This window comes from Schistosoma haematobium, chromosome 2 (genome assembly GCF_000699445.3).
Source record: "Schistosoma haematobium chromosome 2, whole genome shotgun sequence".
Classification (NCBI taxonomy): domain Eukaryota; kingdom Metazoa; phylum Platyhelminthes; class Trematoda; order Strigeidida; family Schistosomatidae; genus Schistosoma; species Schistosoma haematobium.
Genome location: NC_067197.1, coordinates 11954446 through 11975526, shown reverse-complemented (window position 1 = coordinate 11975526; position 21081 = coordinate 11954446). Strand labels below are relative to the sequence as shown.

The 21081-nt window shown below is 33.6% G+C and overlaps 1 protein-coding gene across 1 annotated transcript in view; it reads right to left on the bottom strand.

The window, feature by feature from the left end:
* Positions 1-6187, bottom strand: part of MS3_00000239 (uncharacterized protein) — a 95691-nt gene extending 89504 nt beyond the window's left edge. Inside the window, exons 1-2 of the mRNA XM_035732730.2 lie at positions 5671-6187; positions 2587-4430 (exon numbers count right to left, since the gene is read on the bottom strand). Of these exons, the coding sequence (XP_035585895.2) occupies positions 2587-4390 (1804 nt within the window). The 5' untranslated portion in view covers positions 4391-4430; positions 5671-6187. The remainder of the gene's footprint in view (positions 1-2586; positions 4431-5670) is intronic.
* Positions 6188-21081: the final 14894 nt, after the last annotated feature.

Sequence of the window (21081 nt, the reverse complement as noted above, 5' to 3'; positions counted from 1 at the left end):
TTTGATAATTCGATTAAATTTATTGCGTAAGGTAATTAACTACCTATTAATGATAAGGGTAAATAACTTATTTCAAATGATTATAAAAAAAAGATAAATGGATAATAAAATAGTGCTATCTATTTATGTGATTTATTTACCATCTGAAACAAGATATTCCTCACAAAAAAATTGTCGGATACAGTGAACATAGGTTTCGAGTGATTCATTCAGTGGTATTTTGACTACTGGGAAAAACGTAAACCCTTGATTTGATCCATTCAGTGTAACTGAGGTATTCACAATTAGTGAAGTTTCAAACTTGGATGAGATTGATTTCCAGTTCACTTTGATTGTCAGCTAATATCAGTTTGTGATGTACAATACACACAAATAATTGATGGGTTCAGGAACAGATAGTTTTGTTGTTTAAAAACACTATTATGAGTCTAATTATGAATTTGTAATAGTCGGTTTTCTTTAGTCATAATATATCGTGAGACTTGTTGACAGCTACTTCAATATCTTATATTTAAAGTTCTATCATTGGAGCAAAGTAGTTATATGTAGACAGATATGATGAAGAAGACTACAAGTATAAGCTTGATTGTAGCTTTCATTCAAGCTATTAACCAGTCGCGGATTGTCTGTGATTTCTATCATCGTTATTGTAGTCAAATTAGTTATTGGAATAGCTGAACAGTTGCTTGTAATGTTAACACTTGTGTTATAATCTACAGAAATAAAGTCATTTCTTTGTTTTTTGAAGTAAACTGATATATCCCCAATATAATTTATCACATACATTAACATCTTACAGTAATCATTATAAAATCGCTAATAAAAAATTGTATTCCGAAATTTTAAATTATCAATGTGAAGAGGACCATGAAGTTATTTAATTGGTGACTAAGATGAATTCTGTAATTGGCTTACATAAACAAATAAACAAAAAACCGATAGGTCCTAGGTTTGAATCGCGTGAGTGGGATCGTGGATGTGCACTACTGAGGGGTCCGATACTAGGACCAAACAACCGTCCCGTGCTTTCAGATTTTTCATGATGGTCTAGTTTAGATCGACTCATGAATTCAACCAATAAACCACCACAAAACCCCTTTCTGAAAATACATATGAATCGGTCATAATCTAACTGCAAATCTTTTAATAAATAATAAACATTAGACAGTTAATAAATCGTAGCTAAAATTTAACAATAAAATATTTCAAGTATTCTGTTTAATATAAGTTACAAATGCTTTTAGGTGAAGAGTTATGGGCTTCAATGGATAACTTTTTAATTTTTTTAGCAGAGGACCAAGTTGTTACTGTATGAAAACAAATTTGCTTATTAAACTTCAAGAAATGCATCTATTAAATTATGTTGTAAACTTTCCAAAATTATTCGAATTATTTCTCAGCATATCTAGAGTCTCGATAGAACAATAAGAAGATGGAATTGGTCTAAAAAGATCCGATAAAATTGCATTATATATTTCGAACAATCTGCTCGAACATATTCTTTTCTGGTTAACGTTTTAATGGTTGCTGAGCAAGAGCAGCATATTTACAATTAAAGAACATCTGGAACTCAAAACAACTCTCAACCAACACCAAAGTCAGAATTTGCAATACAAACGTCGAAACAGTTCTACTGTATGGGTTGGAAACGTGAAGAACTACGAAAGCCATGATTCAGAAGATACAAATGTTTGTTAACAGTTGTTTACCCAAATTACTTCTGATCCATTGGTCAGACACTATGAGCAACAACCTACTGTGTGAGAGAATAAACCAGATCCTAACGGGTGAAGAAATCAGTAAGAAGGGATGGAAGTGGATAGAACACACATTGAGGAAAGCATCTTACTGTGTCACAAGGCAATCCCTCACATAGAATCCTCAAGGCCGAACGAGAAGAGGGAGACATTACACCAAAAAATGGAGACAGACAGACAGATAAACATGAGAAGAATGAACAACAATTGCATAGAACTAGGAAGGAAGGTCCAGGACAGAGTGGGTTGGAGAATGTTAGTCGACGGCTTATGCTCCATTAGGGGCAACATTCCTAAGTAAGTAAGTAAGTTAGTGACACATATATACTTATCTAGGCATTTTATAAAGGTCAATTAAGTCAATGTTCACCTTAATTCATTCCTAAATGTTACACTCGTAAACAATAATAGAACAGAACAAAACTTGTATTTGTTAATTAATAATTATTAGAAAGATTTTGATCAATTTAAGTCAACTGAAACATTTTATTCATAATTATTGATATGGAGTTATGGAGATAATTAGGTTTTTGATTAGGATCATGAATCGATTGATGTTAGACCACCATTAAAAACGTGGAAGTCCCTGGATGGCTGTTTCGTCCTTAACAGTACGCATCTACAATCCTGCTCGCAAGATTCTAATCCAGAGCCTTCAGTCTCGCACGTGAACACTTAACCTTAACAATTAATCATAATTATCCATATGTTTTGTACTTACTCTTATTAAACAACTCATTAGAATCACACGTATACCATTTTAGTAATGAAAGTAAGCAAAGTAATTTTAAATATAAAGAACATATTTCTATAAATGAAAGTATCTTACCTAATCCATGAAATGCAATATTCCCTAATTGTAATAAATCATTTAATTGTTCTAATTCTGTTTTATATGACATATTAATAGTTGTTTCTAATTCATTTGGTTGAATCATTTTCATTGTTGAACTTATAAATGATGAATATACTTCATTATTAGTTAAAATAGGTTGAATTAATCTAGTTTTATTCAATTGAATGGGATGATAGATTACACTGGAATTTCCATGAATTATTGATTGTTTCTTTTGATCATTATTATTATTATTATTGGATGATTTAAATAATAAATTATCATGATCAATATCTTTATCCTTATTATGCCTGAACGTTTTATGGTCACTATGATCTACATTGGTACTTCTATGATCATCAGTACTATTAACCGTCATAGTTGTAGTATTTGTCATAGTTATATTTGTTATATTCTTCTTATATATATGCTGATCAATTAAATGTTGAAATAGATAAGCTAATTTTTCTATCCATAGAAACAATGGACGTTTTTTATCTTCTATAATATATCCTTGTAATTCATTCATAACATATGACCATAATGTGGATAAACGTTTTTGTTTAAATTTATATAAACTATTTTCATGAGTTGCTAAGTGGAATTCATCACCAATATAAAATATTTTAATAATTTCATCAATATCTTCCATTGAACATTGATTATTTAATAGATTTATGATAATTTTCGGTCGATTATAACGTCCTAAACGTTCAGCTAAAATTGAGGCAATTTGTAAACAACTAATATTTAAACAAAATTTTTGTATTTTACATTTTTGATCTATACTACTATTATTACTACTGTTATCATGACTGCTAATATTATTATTATTATTAGTTTCAATGGGATTAGTCGGTGAAACCTTAGATGTATTAAGTTGTTTGTTAAAATTTGGTATTCGTTTTAATGATGTAGACAATGTAGACTGTAATGGTTCTAGATTGAATAACTCAGATGATAATCGTAATGGTGATAATGATGATATTGATGATGATGTTGATATCGGCAATGTATATGAAGTGATTGATGATTCATCATATAATTTATACAATATTATCATAGTAATAATAATAATAATCAATAATAAAATCGATAATACAATAATCACTATGATCATTTGTTTACGTCTATTATTTGCATGTATATAATCAGATAAATTTGCACATAAATTAGAATTCATATTTGATTTACAACATGGATATAATCTATTATGTAATAAATTGTCAAAGATTGATTTCATTTTAGTTTTCATTTGTATATATTCAGGTTCATGATATACATTATCTATAGTATCTAATTTATAATTTCCACATTCAATCAATGCTACAGATTTATTCGATGTTTTAATGGATGTTAATTCATCATTTGTAGAAGGTTTCATTAGTACATCGATTGTTTTATATTGTTTTGTTAATAATTTACGTTTTGATAAAGATTTTAAATTATTATTATCATTATAAACTTGTTCTTCATTAGATGATATAAGTGGATGGTAACATTCATATTTACTTCCAGATGATAGATAACCTTTATTATTGTTACTATTATTACTATTATTATTAGTAGTAGTAGTAGGAGGAGTAGTACCACAATTATTATTTATTGAATTGGTTATATTATAAAACATTTTTGAATCTAATAATTCTTTACAATCTAATAAACCATTTTCAATTTGTCTACTAGCCATAGCAAATGGTGGTCCAGAATACATTGAGGTAAATTCAATTCTATCAATATTTCCTGTTGTATTAATAGATTTTAAACTAAATTGTTTATTGAAATGTTTAATTTTCATTATATTTTATTGATTATTTATTTGTAATTCGTCATAGCTACTAAAAGAAAAGAATAATAAAATAGGTAATATCAAAACATGTAAACAAGATCATGTAAATAGTAATAATAATAATAATAATAATAATGGTATTTACTATGAATGTTTCACCTTTCTTCACCTGATTTAAACAAAGTTCTATAATACATGATAAATAGATGTTTCTTTAATAATAAACCAATCACAATTGAGCAAGTGTATAACTATATATATATATACATATAAGATTTTAAATAGTATTGGATGTACATTTATAGAAATGTATTTTGTTGCTTATTGGTTAGAGAAAAAAAGTCATAAGTTGTTTCTACTTTTTTTTCTTCTCATATCAACTATCTTGATCACGTTTTTTATTGAAAAATATTTGAGATTTAATTAGTTTAAAACAAAATCTTGTGTTGGTGGAGAAGATTTGTAACTCAGGTGGATGATTTTGATGGAGTTCTGTTCTTTGAGCTAGATGATTTGGTCGTGGAGCTTTCATCATTCTTTTGAATGACATCATCAGCACAAACTTCAGATAGAAATGTAGCGTTCGAATTTCTCTATATGTGGTTCACAGCTTATCCTGTACACCTTGATGTTGATTGGTTCTTGGACACAACTAAAACAAAGAAGTAAACAATGACAAATTTATGGTCAATAAGAACCAATTAACATCGAAGTGTACAGGATAAGCTGTGAACCATATATGGAGAAATTTGAACGCTTCACTTCTATCTGAAGTTTGTGCTGATGATGTCGTTCAGAAGAACGATGAAAGCCTCACGACCAAACCATCCAGCACAGAGAACAAAAATCCATCAAAAACAAAATCTTGTATTCACGCGTAGAAACTTTTTTCTGATACCTACGATAAGATCTATAAATAAAAATGGGTGGTGGGTAGCAGTGAAATCCAGGATGAGTTGACTAAATATTATCATTCATGTTATAATGTGACCGGTTACGTTGGCGATTCAACATCAAAATAAATCTTTTATCATGTTAAGTCCCGTAGTTCGACGATCGGTAGAATAAAACTTGAAAATAAAAACCTGGTTTATAGCTAAGTGATCACTTAGCGTTAGGTCAATATCTCCATGACTACTGTAAAATTGTTTTCTAGACTGCAAAAGTAATTAATATAATTACCCTATGAAGGTGATCACATAGATGATTGTCCTTTGAAATCCTTAGTCTAATAAAGTTTGAAATCTAAACAAATATTATCCTTACTGACTTATATAAAGATAACTCACTTTGTGCATAAATTTTACATTCGATTCCTGTAAAGTTAATAGATCGATAATGAAATAACTATGTATTACTCTCAGTTATTTAAATGATAATAGACTATAATGACAATGAAATAAAAACTGAATTATATCTTTGTTGAATTATCCCTTTACAACAACAAGAAATGGATAGATTAAAAAACAAAAACGAAATATTAAACGATAAAAATAAGTATGATTAATCAACAATAATAATTTAAAAAATTATACTATTTAAATTCACTTGGTATTGTTTTGCTTGTATCTTCCCATTGACTCCCAAGTAGAACAAAACGCGCGTCTTAGATTCCACTGCAAGCCACTATCCATCTTTACTTAGAAAGCTTGTGAATTTAAGCAATATCGAGGCAATACGCACTGGACGAACTTGTGTCAATAACAGACTGATCAATTGCAGTCATAAACATCAATGGAGAGATCCAAGCAAAGCAATATAAAGTAAATTTAAATTCACCCCTTTGCACAAGCAAGTAGCTATAAGGACTCAGTAGTTAAGTGTATAACGCTATGGCGTTTGAAGCGTATGGTATTGGGTTCGAGTCCCAGAGTGAACCTCAACTCAGAGGTGTAGGTACATCTAGCTGATGAGTCCAAAATAAGACGATACTCTCATCCTGGATTCCACTGCCTGCCATTATCCATCTTTCCTATACTATTCAAGTTATCAAATTATTGACCCTGTCAAGTAGTATAATTAATTTTCTAGTTTCATAGCTCATAAGATCAAATAAACTAATTAAGAACTATATATTATATAACTAAATGTATAAATGACATTTTTCTTTTTTTTCTTTTCTACATGTTGCTGTATTAATTTATTATAGTGAAAAGAAAATAAACAATAAAAATGAGAACAAATAAATAAGTGGCATAATCCTACAGAAGTTTGTTTTTGTTGCTGATTAGTTTTTTCCATATGTTGTTTTGTTTCTTGTGACCTTGAAATTATATTATAACAGGTAAACAGTGATTATAATAAAATATAACTCCGTGTTATGTTTATTTTATTTTCTTTTTTTCTTCAAAAAGGGAAATTAATTACATGACCTTTCTACATGATAAATAAATGCCTTGTCATTATATATAAATAAGGTTTTCATTTCCTTAAAATGAAAACTATATATATATATATATATATATATATATATATATATATATATAAGGGAGAGAAGAAGAGGAAAGATGAGGGAAGGTGACAAAGAGTTGGAAAATAAGATTAATATGAGAAATCAATACAAGATAATATAGAACTAGATGTATTAATAAATTTCAATATGTTCTTCATCACCAGATCATACTCTAAATATAATCTATACTGAATATCTATTAAGTTTTTTGATAAGACAAAAAAGGAAATCTGTACACCTTAATCCTTAATAATGTAGAACAAAACCTCTTTGTGCGATACGTCCTACTTGATATATATATATACTAGTAAATGAAATAAACATTTTAAGAAATTGATCTTAAGAATATTTCAAATACAGTTTTTGTTCTAAAACTCCGTTTCCTATATACATCTCTATTTCTAGAGCGTAAAAACTTTCTATGTATATGTGCAAGTGAACTCTATTTTATTGAGAGATTTTCTCGATTAAAATATATACTGAGCTTGTCGACTATGTCATTCATTCTTATTAATAATCCATTTATTCATATAATTGTAAAGTAGACTAATCGTACATTACAAAGGAAATCAACTTTGACTATTGTTATGACTTTAAGTTGGGTCGATTTCTACCCTGTGCTAATTGTTGTGTCCTTCACTGGAAAAATTAGAGAGCAGTGTATTTATCGATCGATTCAATGACACGTAAACACGTACGGACGGCCTAGAGTCTCGATTGGTCCCACTTCCCTGTCTAGCCCAGCCAGTTGAGTCCAGAACACAAGTCACAGCCTCTGAGTTATGAATCATTATATTTCAGACATACTCTATTTATATACTAACCAAACATACCACATCGTACCATAAAAATAGAAAACAACATTTTGTACAATATTCAACAAGTGAACAGATATCGACCAATAGGAAATGTTCATTTAAAGTCCAAGGACACCAGTGGACTTAACATGATAATTATTGGTCTATTCCTCCGCATCCACAACAACTATATATCAAATGTCATATTTTGACGCACGTTCAACTGAACACCGGTCAGGGAAGACTCAAACAGGAGAATGGTTTACCAAGAAAATGACGTAAAGGGTTCAAATAGTATATCTAAACTTAAATAAAACACTCAAGTGATTTGTAATTAGAATCTATATGATTATTCTTAGCCCTTCCTGAAGCCCTACTAAGGTCACTGTCAATCCAAATTCCGATTGAAGTTGAGAGGCTGGGGATTAGTTTAGGAACATCAACCCGTAATAATGAGTCTTACTAACAAAACGTTAATCATAATGTAGTTTTTCTTGTAATAACTCTTGATATGGTTAGCAGATGGTCTATATTCGATTTTTTTTCCAGTGAAGATAGAAAACTATCATCTGTGTTAATCGTTTATTCTTTTATTGTTGTAAGTAGTATACTCCACATTACTCAAAGTTATCACTAACTATATGAACAGGACAATTAGAAATATGTAATTGCCGAAAGATTTTGAATTATATATTATTCTGGATAATTATGTTACTGGCAAATACATTGTTTCTTGAAAATTCAAATGCAATCAGTAAGAATGGATCTGGCAGTTGAATTTTTAAAACATGAATGTACCATTAAATGAATAGTCATAAAAATCCCATTCACAAAGTTTGATTTTGATGAACATCAAAGAACTCCATAATTATCCTTTCATTTTTTTCTTCATTGTATCATCCATCGTCTGTAGTAGCAGGAATAAATCTTTATCTCTTTTCCTTAGTTCAATATTAAGTTACAAGAATTATTATAAGTATAGTCCCAGTTCCGTTAACATTTCGATTAACATAGCTAGGAACAGATCATAACATACATTTAAAAAAATCTATATCAAAACATTCTACCCCCGATAAAACTTGTTGACAGGAATCTTTTTTCATCTCTATTTTATGGATACTTATTTCTAACATAATGTTCCAAAAAAGAAAAGAACTTTGGTCATAAAACAAGCAAAATAACAAATGAGCAAACGGTTGCTACACCTTAAGACGTAATATTAGTAATAGTAATGGTAATAATAATGATAATAATAATAATAAAATCTGATTAGAGTCGGAACAATCATTTGCTCTTTCTCGTTGTAACAAGCGCATTTATAAAAAATAGTCTTCGTATATTCTCTCTATTTTTCCCTCTGAATGTTCATTTATTTAAAACTAAGTCGATTTAAAATGTTATTTCTTCTCTTTAAAAGTAATAAATAGTCTGTAGTTTTTATTTTTTTTAAAAAATTAATTAAATTCAATGTTGGAGGCGACTCAAATAGTTTCATGTTGGAACGGACACTTAAATTAGCCAGCAACTGGACATTTTATGCAATCCAACTTGTCATTATTGGAATAATATTGTCCGACCGGCCATTTTTTTAAAAAAAAAATTTTCCACCCCCAAATTACAATATTTTTCATCCCGTGTTTCGTCCAATGAAATGGCTAGTTTCAAAAATTAGATTTAATTGGTTAGTTATGTCTTGAAAATTGTTATAAATTATCAGTACTTGTCGACGAAGCACAATTTCAATCGTCATTATGGAGCAGGGTAACGTGCTGAGTACAAGCGCTGGTGTTTCTCACGTAACGGAAATGGAGGAAGTCTTTTTGACTACCTTGTTTCTGGTTGCGTTTCCATCGGTTGAAGCGTTAAAGACCACTATCACAAATTTTGAAAGATCGACTTACAGTCATTATGTGAGAGAGTCGCATATTGGCAGAGATCAAAAATCGTACATTAAATTTGTGTGTTGGCGAAATGGGCGTATAAGATCTCGCGGTTCGTCACAACGTATTGGACGGAGGAGGTAATTTGGTAAATTGTTTTATAATTTTTTTAACGAAGGGCTTCTATGAACACCCAATGTCCGGCCTTTATGTTTTGTAAGATTATAGACGGCTATTGGACTGTTGTACGTGGGAATGTACATCACAATCACGAGCGCAATTCCCTGAGGTACCAAGGTAATTCATGGGTGCGCAGGTTAACGGATGGGGAGTTTGAAACTGTGAGACCGCTGCTGATTTCCGGTACCGCTGCATTCCACATAAAGAATTTTGCTTACCAATCTTATGGGAAATGTCTGACCGACCAAGATGTCTGTAATATGCGGTACAAAGTGTTCTCACACGCGAACCTTCCTGGTACGGAATTCGCCAATTCATAATGTACACTATAGGTGATTACGGGAAATTGAAAGCTCACATAACATCCTTGGGTGGGCTTTGCGAATACGAATTGGACGATGAGAACTGTCTATCGTATTTCTTCTTCATGACTGCTGAGCAAGTGAATTTGGCCGGTCACTTTTGTGACGTAATTGGTTTTGACGGGACGTACAAAACGAATAACGAGAACGTCCATTTATATCAAGTCGTTGCCCTGGATATGAATTTTAAGGCAATACCCATGTGCATTACCTTTTTAAGTCGCGAAACGTCAACATTCATTTCTGCATTCCTGCGTTTTTTCCAACGGTGTACCAACAGTCGACAGCTGGTAGGCATTGTGACCGATGATTCACCTGCAATTGCTGCTGCTATTACGCAGGTGTATCCGGATGCACACCATATTCTGTGTCGCGTACACCTTGTTCGAAATGTGATAAAGAGGGTAAGTGTTTCGTTCATTAACATTAACCCAGTAATCGTTATTGTAGAGGGTGCGATCAGAAATTGTACAACTGTTCTTTCGCCTCATGCTCACTCGAACGGTTGAAAGGTAAATCAAAATCATGCAACGAGGAACTGTTGATTTGGATGAAACGCTCAGTAACGATGAGGAGGAAGTAATTTCTATTAACTCCGAAGAGTTAACTGAACGGGACATAGAAAATGAAGAAGAGGGTGACGAGAATCGACTCTGCGACATCTGTAATCTTGCGCAGCCTCCGTGTGAAACCGGTGATGCGGTTGGTTGGGTTTTCTGTAGATGTGAAGCAATGTTTCATACCTTCTGTGCCTACGACCCATCGCCGAACGTACGAGCAGTGCACTGTCCTATCTGTGGCGCCATTACAAACTAATAGTGACGACGTCCGACCGCGAGAACGATTGAAGGCCCTTTTGAGGGCCACCCACAATTTGATTTCCACTATTTTTTATCTACTACTTTTCCGCGGCAAAGGTCAAGTGATTAAGCACTTATTAATGTCTCATGAATTCAGATATCCCTTAGAGATTAATAATGGAAAAGCGATTATCGCTCATGTATTCGTAAACTTGTTTCTAACGTTTATTAGATATAAAGGTTAAGAAAACTTAGACAAGATTTTGTCATCTAATGAAGACTAATCTAGTAATTTTTTTATTTAAAATAATGTGATTACTGTTCATGTTTTAGTAACACTTTTGTAAACTATCTAATAATAGTACATTTTAGTCAATTTTAATAAGAATATTGCAATATAGTGAAAATTCTAATTTGCTCATTAGGTCAATAAGTTTCTGAGAACATTTATTAGTGATTATCATTACGAAGATAAATGTGATTAAAGCTCATAGAGAAAATTGTTTTCCTTATGAATAAAATAATGACATTAGAAAACAAGTTGAAACCATCATCATTGAAATGATTCATGTGATAAAAGGTCATATAGTAAGTGTAAAAAGAAATAAGAATATTAGCTGTTTCATGAATACAAAATGCAAGAATTTCATATTCCGGTTTTATATTAAAAGTACCAGAACTATGCGTACGTAAGAAGTACTTCTGATCGTAAATTAAGCCTCCATTGTTATTCATAACTACTGATTATATCACCGTATTCATTTGCACACCTCTTCAACTATTTATTACTGGTACAATCACATTGTACCAGTTAAAAATTCCCTTAAAATATTCAAAAATAAAAAATAATTTAGCAAACAATCGTTTTCATTAACTTCATCATCACACTATACAGTTATTAGTCCATAATTTTAATATTTTATAAAGTCCAAAAATAAGGCATGACATTTATGAATTTGACAATGTAATGTGTTAACAATGGTTAACGTTTACATCTGTAACGATATATATATTTACAAATTAAAAAGGTCATTCACTAAAGGTCGGGATGATTTGCAGTAAAGTGTTCAGTCACAATAAGTGACTAAGCATTATAGGAAAATTGAAACTGCAAAAAATTTTGTGTCAATGAAATACATAGTACAAGAATTGAATCTTTTCAATTGACATAATAATAATAATAATAATAATAATAAGGAAAATAAATAAGAATAGCATTGTAAATGTTCATTGATACAGTTGACCTTATTCATATTTATACGTTTAAAGACGATAGATATTTGTTGAGTCAGTCAGACGACGTAGGCTTGTTCATTTACACTTCATGAAACTGATATTTCAAATGCTTGTCAAAAATGGTTACATTCATAATGTCTAGATATAGTTCAGGTTTCATATTACGGTTAACAATATTCACAGATGACTGATTAAACACACTAGTTCTTATTACGACCAAAAAAAATTAATTTTAAAATAAAGAACTACAAATAATTTACAAGTGAAAATAATGAACCGTTTCAATGGATTTCCAAATTAACCACATTCAACTCTAACGTTGTCTAATTCTCATTATGAATGACCATTTACAAAATAATCGTTTACTAAATATTAAGTGTCTATTTCGGAAAATTTATTACTACTTTCATATACTGTCAAAGTCAGTTCATTAAATGATGGTCTATGGTTGCTTCACCTGAATTATAAATATTGCAACCAGTAAGTTATCATAATGATTTATTGATATGTTGATTTCTTTTTCCCATTAACACACCGTGTGTTACAAAAAAACCTATGCACACACTTTGGTGATAATTTGTTTATTAATTTGGTATTAAATATTTGACTACCGACCTCATTCAGTAATCACTATTATCAAATATTCAAACCGGTTTTCAGTTGCTTTTTCAAAAAAACTTTCTTTTACTGAGATACATATGATTATTCCTGTTCCGATAACTAACGACTTCAATTCAAGGTATACTTGATCGGAAAACAAAAATTGATCCCAATACACATTCACTAACAGTAGGATTGCATGGTAATGCAATTAAGTTGGTGTCTTTTTCTTCAAAAGTCTAAATTTTTTTCAAGACTAAGATTACACAAAAAAAATTATTCATTATCATTAAATTTCAAATGTCAAAAATGATGTTATGAACGGGGAATTAAGAAGCCCAGACAATTACGAAAGCTATTTTCTTGGGACGTTATTGCATTTCATTCAAAACCTGTAAAACACTTATATTTATTTTTGTCCCTATCTTATTCTACATAACACGAGCTTTCGTTCTATGTATCATTCACTAGCATACCCTTTTTTGTTCCAAAAATATTGTAATTTAAACATTATATTTTGCACTATAATTTCTACCCTAATTCCCTGTTCGGGCATAACTGTATTTTTCCAAATTATCCTACGTCGTGGTCAAGATATGCACTTATTTATTCATGTACATTTTTGTAGTAATCCGAATTCAGAGAATCCAGAGTTTAGTGTTCCAACTGTCTTGTCTTCTTTCACGTGTGTGCTTGCCAACCAATCAGGATTTAGAATAGTTCTCTCTACCCCAATCGAACTCACGCGTATTAGACTCAAGGTTAAGCCACTCAGCCTAACGCGTCAAGGTCATAATTTAGACTACACAGACCAAGGTCAAGTCATAACAAGTATCACGGGGTAAAAGCGATCCAAGGTCATAACAACTGGCGACGGAGAATTTTTTTTCTTTCCTATATTGATTGATCCAGTACAAAATGCCTGTTTCATTGGATGACCTTAAAACTATTCTTCAAATGCAGCAAGCACAAAATGAGGCAAATCAGACGAAGCTTTTGGATGCATTCGCACGAATGTTCTCATTACAGTCGTCCTCAGCTTGTCAATCAGATAAGCATGAAAGCATCATAAATTCTATTTCTGAATTCCAGTATGATCCTGAAGCTAATGTCATTTTCAGTTCGTGGTTTCACCGCTGTGAAGATATTTTCCGCGTTGAATGCTCGCATCTTGATGACGCAGCAAAAGTCCGCTTACTCTTAAGAAGACTGGGAACACAGGAATATAATAAATATGTGAATTTTATCTTGCCGCAAAATCCACGAGATGTATCATTCAAAGATACAGTCCAGATTTTATCTGATATTTTCGATGAACAGTCCTCATTATTTAATACTCGCTATAAATGCTTCCAAATAACGAAATCTCCAGAGGACGATTATCTCACGTATGCCGGGAAGGTAAATCGACAGTGCGAACGCTTCAAAATAAACGAAATCACAGCGGACCAATTTAAATGCTTGATTTTCATATGTGGTCTAAAGAATGAAGAAGATGCAGATGTCCGTACCAGAATGTTGGTACGCATTGAACAAGAACCAAATATGACATTACAAATGGTCACAACCGAATGTCAGCGGTTACTTAATCTCAAGCATGACACTGCGATGGTGCAACAGAAGGGTAAACCTTCCGGTTCTGATTCAATTAATGCGCTCCGATCCATAAAATCATCGAAACAAAACTGTACAAGCATGAAAAAACCTGCCAACCCCCCATCACCATGCTGGTTCTGCGGAGCATGGCATTTTGCAAAATTCTGTCCGTTTAAGAATCATAAATGCCGCAAATGTCATCGCATTGGCCACAAAGAAGGTCATTGTTCGTTAAATAAACGCAAGACTAAACATCGTAGTGAAAATTCAAAGCAACAATCAAATAGTCAGATTAAAACCACGTTTGCAACCTTTAAAGTTGGATTTAAAAATAGGCGGAAATTTGTAAATTTATTAGTAAATGGAAAACTTATACGACTTCAGTTAGACACTGCTTCTGATGTCACGTTGATTTCAAAGAACACATGGCACAAGTTAGGATGCCCATCCATCCGACCGACAGAACATGTCGCCCGAAATGCGTCAGGAGACATAGTAAAGTTGACAGGAGAGGTCCTATGCAATGTTCAACTTATGGGAAGTAAATTTACAGATGTTTGTTATCTAACAAATCGACACGATTTAGATCTATTGGGATTAGATTGGATTGCACATGTTGATACTTTGAATAAATTATTAGATGAGGTATGTTCTCAAAATGTTTCCTATGATTCTATCCAAATCCCTAATGATATTTCTAAATCAAATGCCTCCGACGAATCATCCTCTCTGGATATTAACGAATTAAATGCTTCTGATGAAACATGTTCTTATGATCTTTCTGAATCAAACAATTCAAATGTTATGTGTTCTCACCATGTCAAATCAAATACCGCCGATTCATTGCCTTCTCATAAAATTTCCAAATCGAATACTTCAGACAAAGTATGCGCTAGTGAAACTTCGGAATCTCATGTACTTCTTTCTAATGTTATGTCTACATCAAAGTCTTCTGCTTCCTCTCAATTGTCGTCCGTATCTTACATAAACCATCTTCGACAAATTCTTCCAGTGACAGCTGCTCGAATCGCTGAACACACTCGCCGCGATCCTATCTTAAGACGATTATCTACATTTATCCAGCGTGGTTGGCCCCCACGTATAACATCTCATGAACTGAAACAGTATTATCAACGACGCCAATCTTTATCCATCGTCAATGACTGTATAATGGTTGCTGATCGCGTAGTGGTTCCGTATAACTTACGCTCACTCGTCCTGAAACAACTGCATACAGCCCATCCAGGTACTGGAAGAATGAAAGCTATTGCTCGAAGTTATGTATATTGGCCTAATATCGATGAACACATCGAAGATTTCGTGCGTGCGTGCAGAAAATGTGCTGAGGTTTCTAAGTGTCCACGAAAAGCTGAACTACATTCCTGGCCATCTCCAGAAGAACCTTGGTCGCGTATACATGTTGATTTTGCTGGCCCATTCCAGGGTACGTACTTCCTCGTTTGTGTTGATGCTTATTCAAAATGGCCGGAGATTTTTCCTATAAATCAAATCACTTCGCAACAGACTATCATGAAGCTACGGCAGTTATTCTCCCGTTTTGGAGTTCCAGATGTTCTCGTGACAGATAACGGCACTCAGTTTATTTCTTCCATCTTCTCAGATTTCTGCAAGAGGTTTGGAGTCAAACATGTCCGTTCACCTCCGTACCATCCACAATCGAATGGTCAGGCCGAAAGGTTTGTAGATACCTTCAAAAGAGCGCTACTGAAGGCAAAAGGGGAGGGAAAGATAGAGGAGATTCTTGATGACTTTCTCTTGGTCTACAGAACAACTCCAAACCCATCAACACCAAATCAAATGTCCCCAGCAGAAATTATGTTTGGTAGAAAAGTAAGAACTGCCCTCGATGCCATGAAACCACAGCAAAGAGACATCGGAAAAAGAAACAGAAAGATGGAAAACCAATTTGATCGCCATCATGGGGCGAAACGCAGAATTTTCCAGAAAAATCAAAAAGTATACGTCCGCGATTTCCGATATTCACCTCCACAATGGACCAGTGGACGCATACTTAAGAGACAAGGGAACGTAATGTATGTGGTGGAAGTTGAAGGACAGAAGTGGACACGCCATGTCAACCACATACTGGAAAATGCTGGCACTTCACAGAAAACCGAGAAATTAGACTCAATGTGGAGAATCATTCTGGACAGTTTTGACATAAAATGCTCAGCGACTCAGAAGACCACGCAACCTGAACAAAGTCCTATTAGGAAAGCATCACGGAAACGCAGAAGACCAGATATTCTACAGGTAGACCCAAAGAGGAGAACATACGTTTCCGAAGGAAGATATCAATGATGATATCTCAGCACTTACCTGTATATAGTAACTAACCATTTTTTTTTTCTTTTTTTTTAAAGGGGGAAGGTGTTATGAACGGGGAATTAAGAAGCCCAGACAATTACGAAAGCTATTTTCTTGGGACGTTATTGCATTTCATTCAAAACCTGTAAAACACTTATATTTATTTTTGTCCCTATCTTATTCTACATAACACGAGCTTTCGTTCTATGTATCATTCACTAGCATACCCTTTTTTGTTCCAAAAATATTGTAATTTAAACATTATATTTTGCACTATAATTTCTACCCTAATTCCCTGTTCGGGCATAACTGTATTTTTCCAAATTATCCTACGTCGTGGTCAAGATATGCACTTATTTATTCATGTACATTTTTGTAGTAATCCGAATTCAGAGAATCCAGAGTTTAGTGTTCCAACTGTCTTGTCTTCTTTCACGTGTGTGCTTGCCAACCAATCAGGATTTAGAATAGTTCTCTCTACCCCAATCGAACTCACGCGTATTAGACTCAAGGTTAAGCCACTCAGCCTAACGCGTCAAGGTCATAATTTAGACTACACAGACCAAGGTCAAGTCATAACAAGTATCACGGGGTAAAAGCGATCCAAGGTCATAACAAATGAAAATTCTGACATCCAATCACAGCTCCAGATGCGATTTCGATTTCAACTAATCAGATTACAAAGATGAACAGTTTACGACCAATCACAAAATTATTAAAGGTAACAAAATGTTTGTTCATTATCACTTGAGTACACACTTGCAAAACAAGTCCACCAATCAACGATACCTAAATTTTTCATTCACACCCCACAATTTTTTTAAAAGGGGTGGTAAGGAATCATATAGGCCGGTCACTTAATGTCAACCTCATTATTGAAAGCACAAGCTCTATGTTTCACTAAAAGCCCAAACAACACACAAACGATTGTGTCACATCCCATTGTGTCTATCAATTTACATGTATTTGCGGAAACATGTACATAGGAAGGAGCAATCGTGATCTACAATTAAGAGTGGGTGAACACTTATCAAATTTGAAAGATAATTTTCATTTAAATGTTAAAAATTAAACACACGAAGTTCAGCGAAGGGATCTCTTTTCAATGAATTTATTATCAAGCTGTATATTTGTATATATATGAAAATTTGTTTTAGTACTTTAACAAAAAAATTTGCATAAATATACCATTATACGGCTTGGAAAGAGATCCCTTCGCTGAACATAGCAAAATGGCTTCAGAAACAAATGAACTCCAATGGTCAAATAAGATCACATCAGTCTTCATTTCGAAACATTTGATTGAAACACGAAGTTCAGCAAAGGGATCTGTTTTCAACGAATTTAATATCAAGTTGTACAATCGTATATGTATGAATAAAGTACTAATTCCGTGAGGAAATGTGAACACAATTAACCAAGATGATGTAATAGAAAGATTATAATACTAGATTACGTAATATGAATGATAACAATAGATTTAGTGAATATAATATGAAGATTAAAATGATTAAAATGTTTTTGCTATAATAATTAAAGGTCATAGAGGTGTAGAAATGAACAAGGCGATATCATGAGCATTTACGAATAAAATAATGAGAATAGAAGACATAAGTAAAGGGGGAATACAGTAATAATAATAATAATAATAATAATAATAATAATAATAATAGGATAATCAAATTAATTAAGGCCAAGGTAACGATAACGATAAGACGTACTTCTTTTATACGTATAGTTCTGGTTTAAGCTCCTGTATGGTAAGAGCTTCGGCTATTTTTAAGAGCTGGATACGAAGAAATCTGAGCAGATTTGAACGAATCATAGAAACAACCTTAAAATCAAATTGTGGATCTGTAGAATGGTTACAGTCGATTAGGTGTTCATGTACAGAACTCCTAACTGCTTTCCTTTCACCCTTATAGAACCAAGCTGGGATATGTTCCAGTATTCAAGTTGAAAGCGAGCGCTGGCTACGGCCAATGTACCTTGCTCCACAAGAGCAAGACTGGTCATAAGGTTGACAAAAAGTCAGCATCTGTAGTGTTGTCTAAAAGCATTCAAGGACGTATACTTAGGTTTATTCAATCATTGGCTATACGGAAACTGAAACCCCCTTTATGCGTTTAAAAACAATTTGTCCTAACCTACCCAGAGTAGTAATCATATTGTTTTTGTGTACTTTATTTTTTCTCTTTGTTACGGCTTACCTTTAACCTGCCTAGTTGACCTTTTAATTTTCTTATAAAAATGTGATCAGATTGTTCGAAATGTAGTGCACTAATATATCACATAATTCTGATAACCTTCGTCTTCTCAATGTATTTTCCGAATGTTGTATTGTTTTATTTTTTCTTAAATGCTTACGAAATAGAATGCACATCAATAACTCTAGGATCCAGTTATATGTAGTTGATGAATCCCAAGTCAAGAAAATGTGCATTTTGAATAGTATTGCTGATCATTAACTGATTTATTAAAACAGGCAGTTTCTTTAAGTTCCATATGTAGGAATACGGTCCTTGCTTTGCTAATCCTCTCCTTTACGTCTGCATCTGATCCTCCTTGTTCATCGATGATGTTTCCCAGGTATGTGAAGGATTCTACATCTTCCAGAGTTTCGCCATCAAGAGTGATTGGACTGCTGTTCTCCGTCTTGAATTTAAGGACCTTGGTTTTCTCCTTTTGTATGTTGAGGCCTACTCATGCAGAGACTGCTGCACTCTGTTAAAGACTTTCCCTGGTGTTGACAGTAGTGTAATGCCTCTGTAGTTCTCACATTTGCTCAGATCTCCTTTCTTTGGAATCTTGATGAGGTGTCCTTATTTCCAGTCCATCGGCACTTGTTCCTTCTCCCAAATCTTTTTGAATAGAAGATAAAGCATGCTTGTGGTTGCTTCGATGTCTGATTTCAGTGCTTCAGCTGGTATGTTGTCGGGTCCTGCTGCTTTCCCGCTCTTGATTTGTCTGATGGCTATTCTGATTTCTTCCGTCGTTGGTGGATTGAAATCTATAGGAAGATCTGTGTGCGCTGCTTCGATGTCCGGTGGATTCATTGGAGCCGGCTTAATCGGGAGTTCCTCGAAGTACTCTAACCATCTGTTCCGCTGTTGTTAAATTTCAGTGATTGGCCTGCCTTCTTTGTCTTTGACCGGTCTCTCTGGTTTACTGTATTTCCCTACTAGTTTCTTCGTTGTTTCGTAAATCTGTTTCCTATTTCCTTATCTTGCAGCTTTTTCCGCCATCGTTGCTAGTTCTTCCACGTATTTATGCTTGTTGGCTCTAATTCTCTTCTTCACTTGCTTGTTTGCTTCTATGTATTCAGCTTGTGCTCGAACTTTCTCTGCTCGTGTTTGCCTATTGTTAATTGCTGTCTTCTTGTTCTTCTTTTCTTCGATCCTGTCCAGTGATTCTATAGAGATTCATCCCTTATGATGAGGCCAAGAACCTCTTGATACGTTGAAGCTAACGCTTCTTTGATACTTTTCCAGTTGTCCTTAATAGTAGTTTATTCTTCCTGTTGTTGAGAGCTATCTTGAATTCATTGAGTCTGTCAGTATCTCGAAGGAAGGCTGTATTGGACCGTTTTATTGCTGTTTCTCCAGTTGTCCAATGTCTCCTTAGCTTCAGTTTTAAATTGGCTACAACTAGGTGGTGATCTGAAGCTATGTCAGCACCTCTCCTGGTTCTCACATCTTCCATTGTCCTTCGGAATTTTTTATTAATGCAGCATGATCTATCTGGTTCTCTGTTGTGTGGTCCGGTGAGATCCATGTAGCCTTGTGTATACGTTTGTGTGGAAATATTGTGCCTCCTATGACCAATTTGTTAAACGCACACAGATTTGCAAATCTTTCTCCATTTTCGTTTCTCTCTCCCAGTCAATCCATGTCGTCCCATGATACCTTCATATCCGGTGTTGTCTATTCTGATTTTGGCGTTTAGATCTCCCATCAGAATGGTGGAGCCCTATCTTGGGCACTTCTCTATGATTGATTGCAGCTGCTCATAGAATTGATCTTTAATGTCATCGTCGGTATCATTGGTGGGTGCATAACATTGGATAATATTCATTGTGATCCCCTCCTTCTTTGTTTTGAATGATGCTTTGATGATTCTGGATCCGTGAGATTCCCATACTACAAGTGCATTTCGTGCTACTTTGAACAGCATTAGAGCAACTTCCTGAGTGTGTGGAGCATTTTCCTCTTCATGGCCGGAGTATAGTAGCATCTCTCCCATATTTATCCTTTGCTGTCCAGCTTGGGTCCAATGGGTTTCGCTGATTCCTAGTACTGCCAAGTTGTATCTCCTCATTTCCGTTGCTATTTGACTGGTCTCCGCGGTCTCCCACATTGTTCGGACTTTCCATGTACCTATAAAAATTGTTGCTCTGGTTGTTAGAAGGGGCATCAGCCTCGTGGCTTTCGAAGAAACTTTAGTGGAGGCCCGTAGTTTGATTTTGCCCT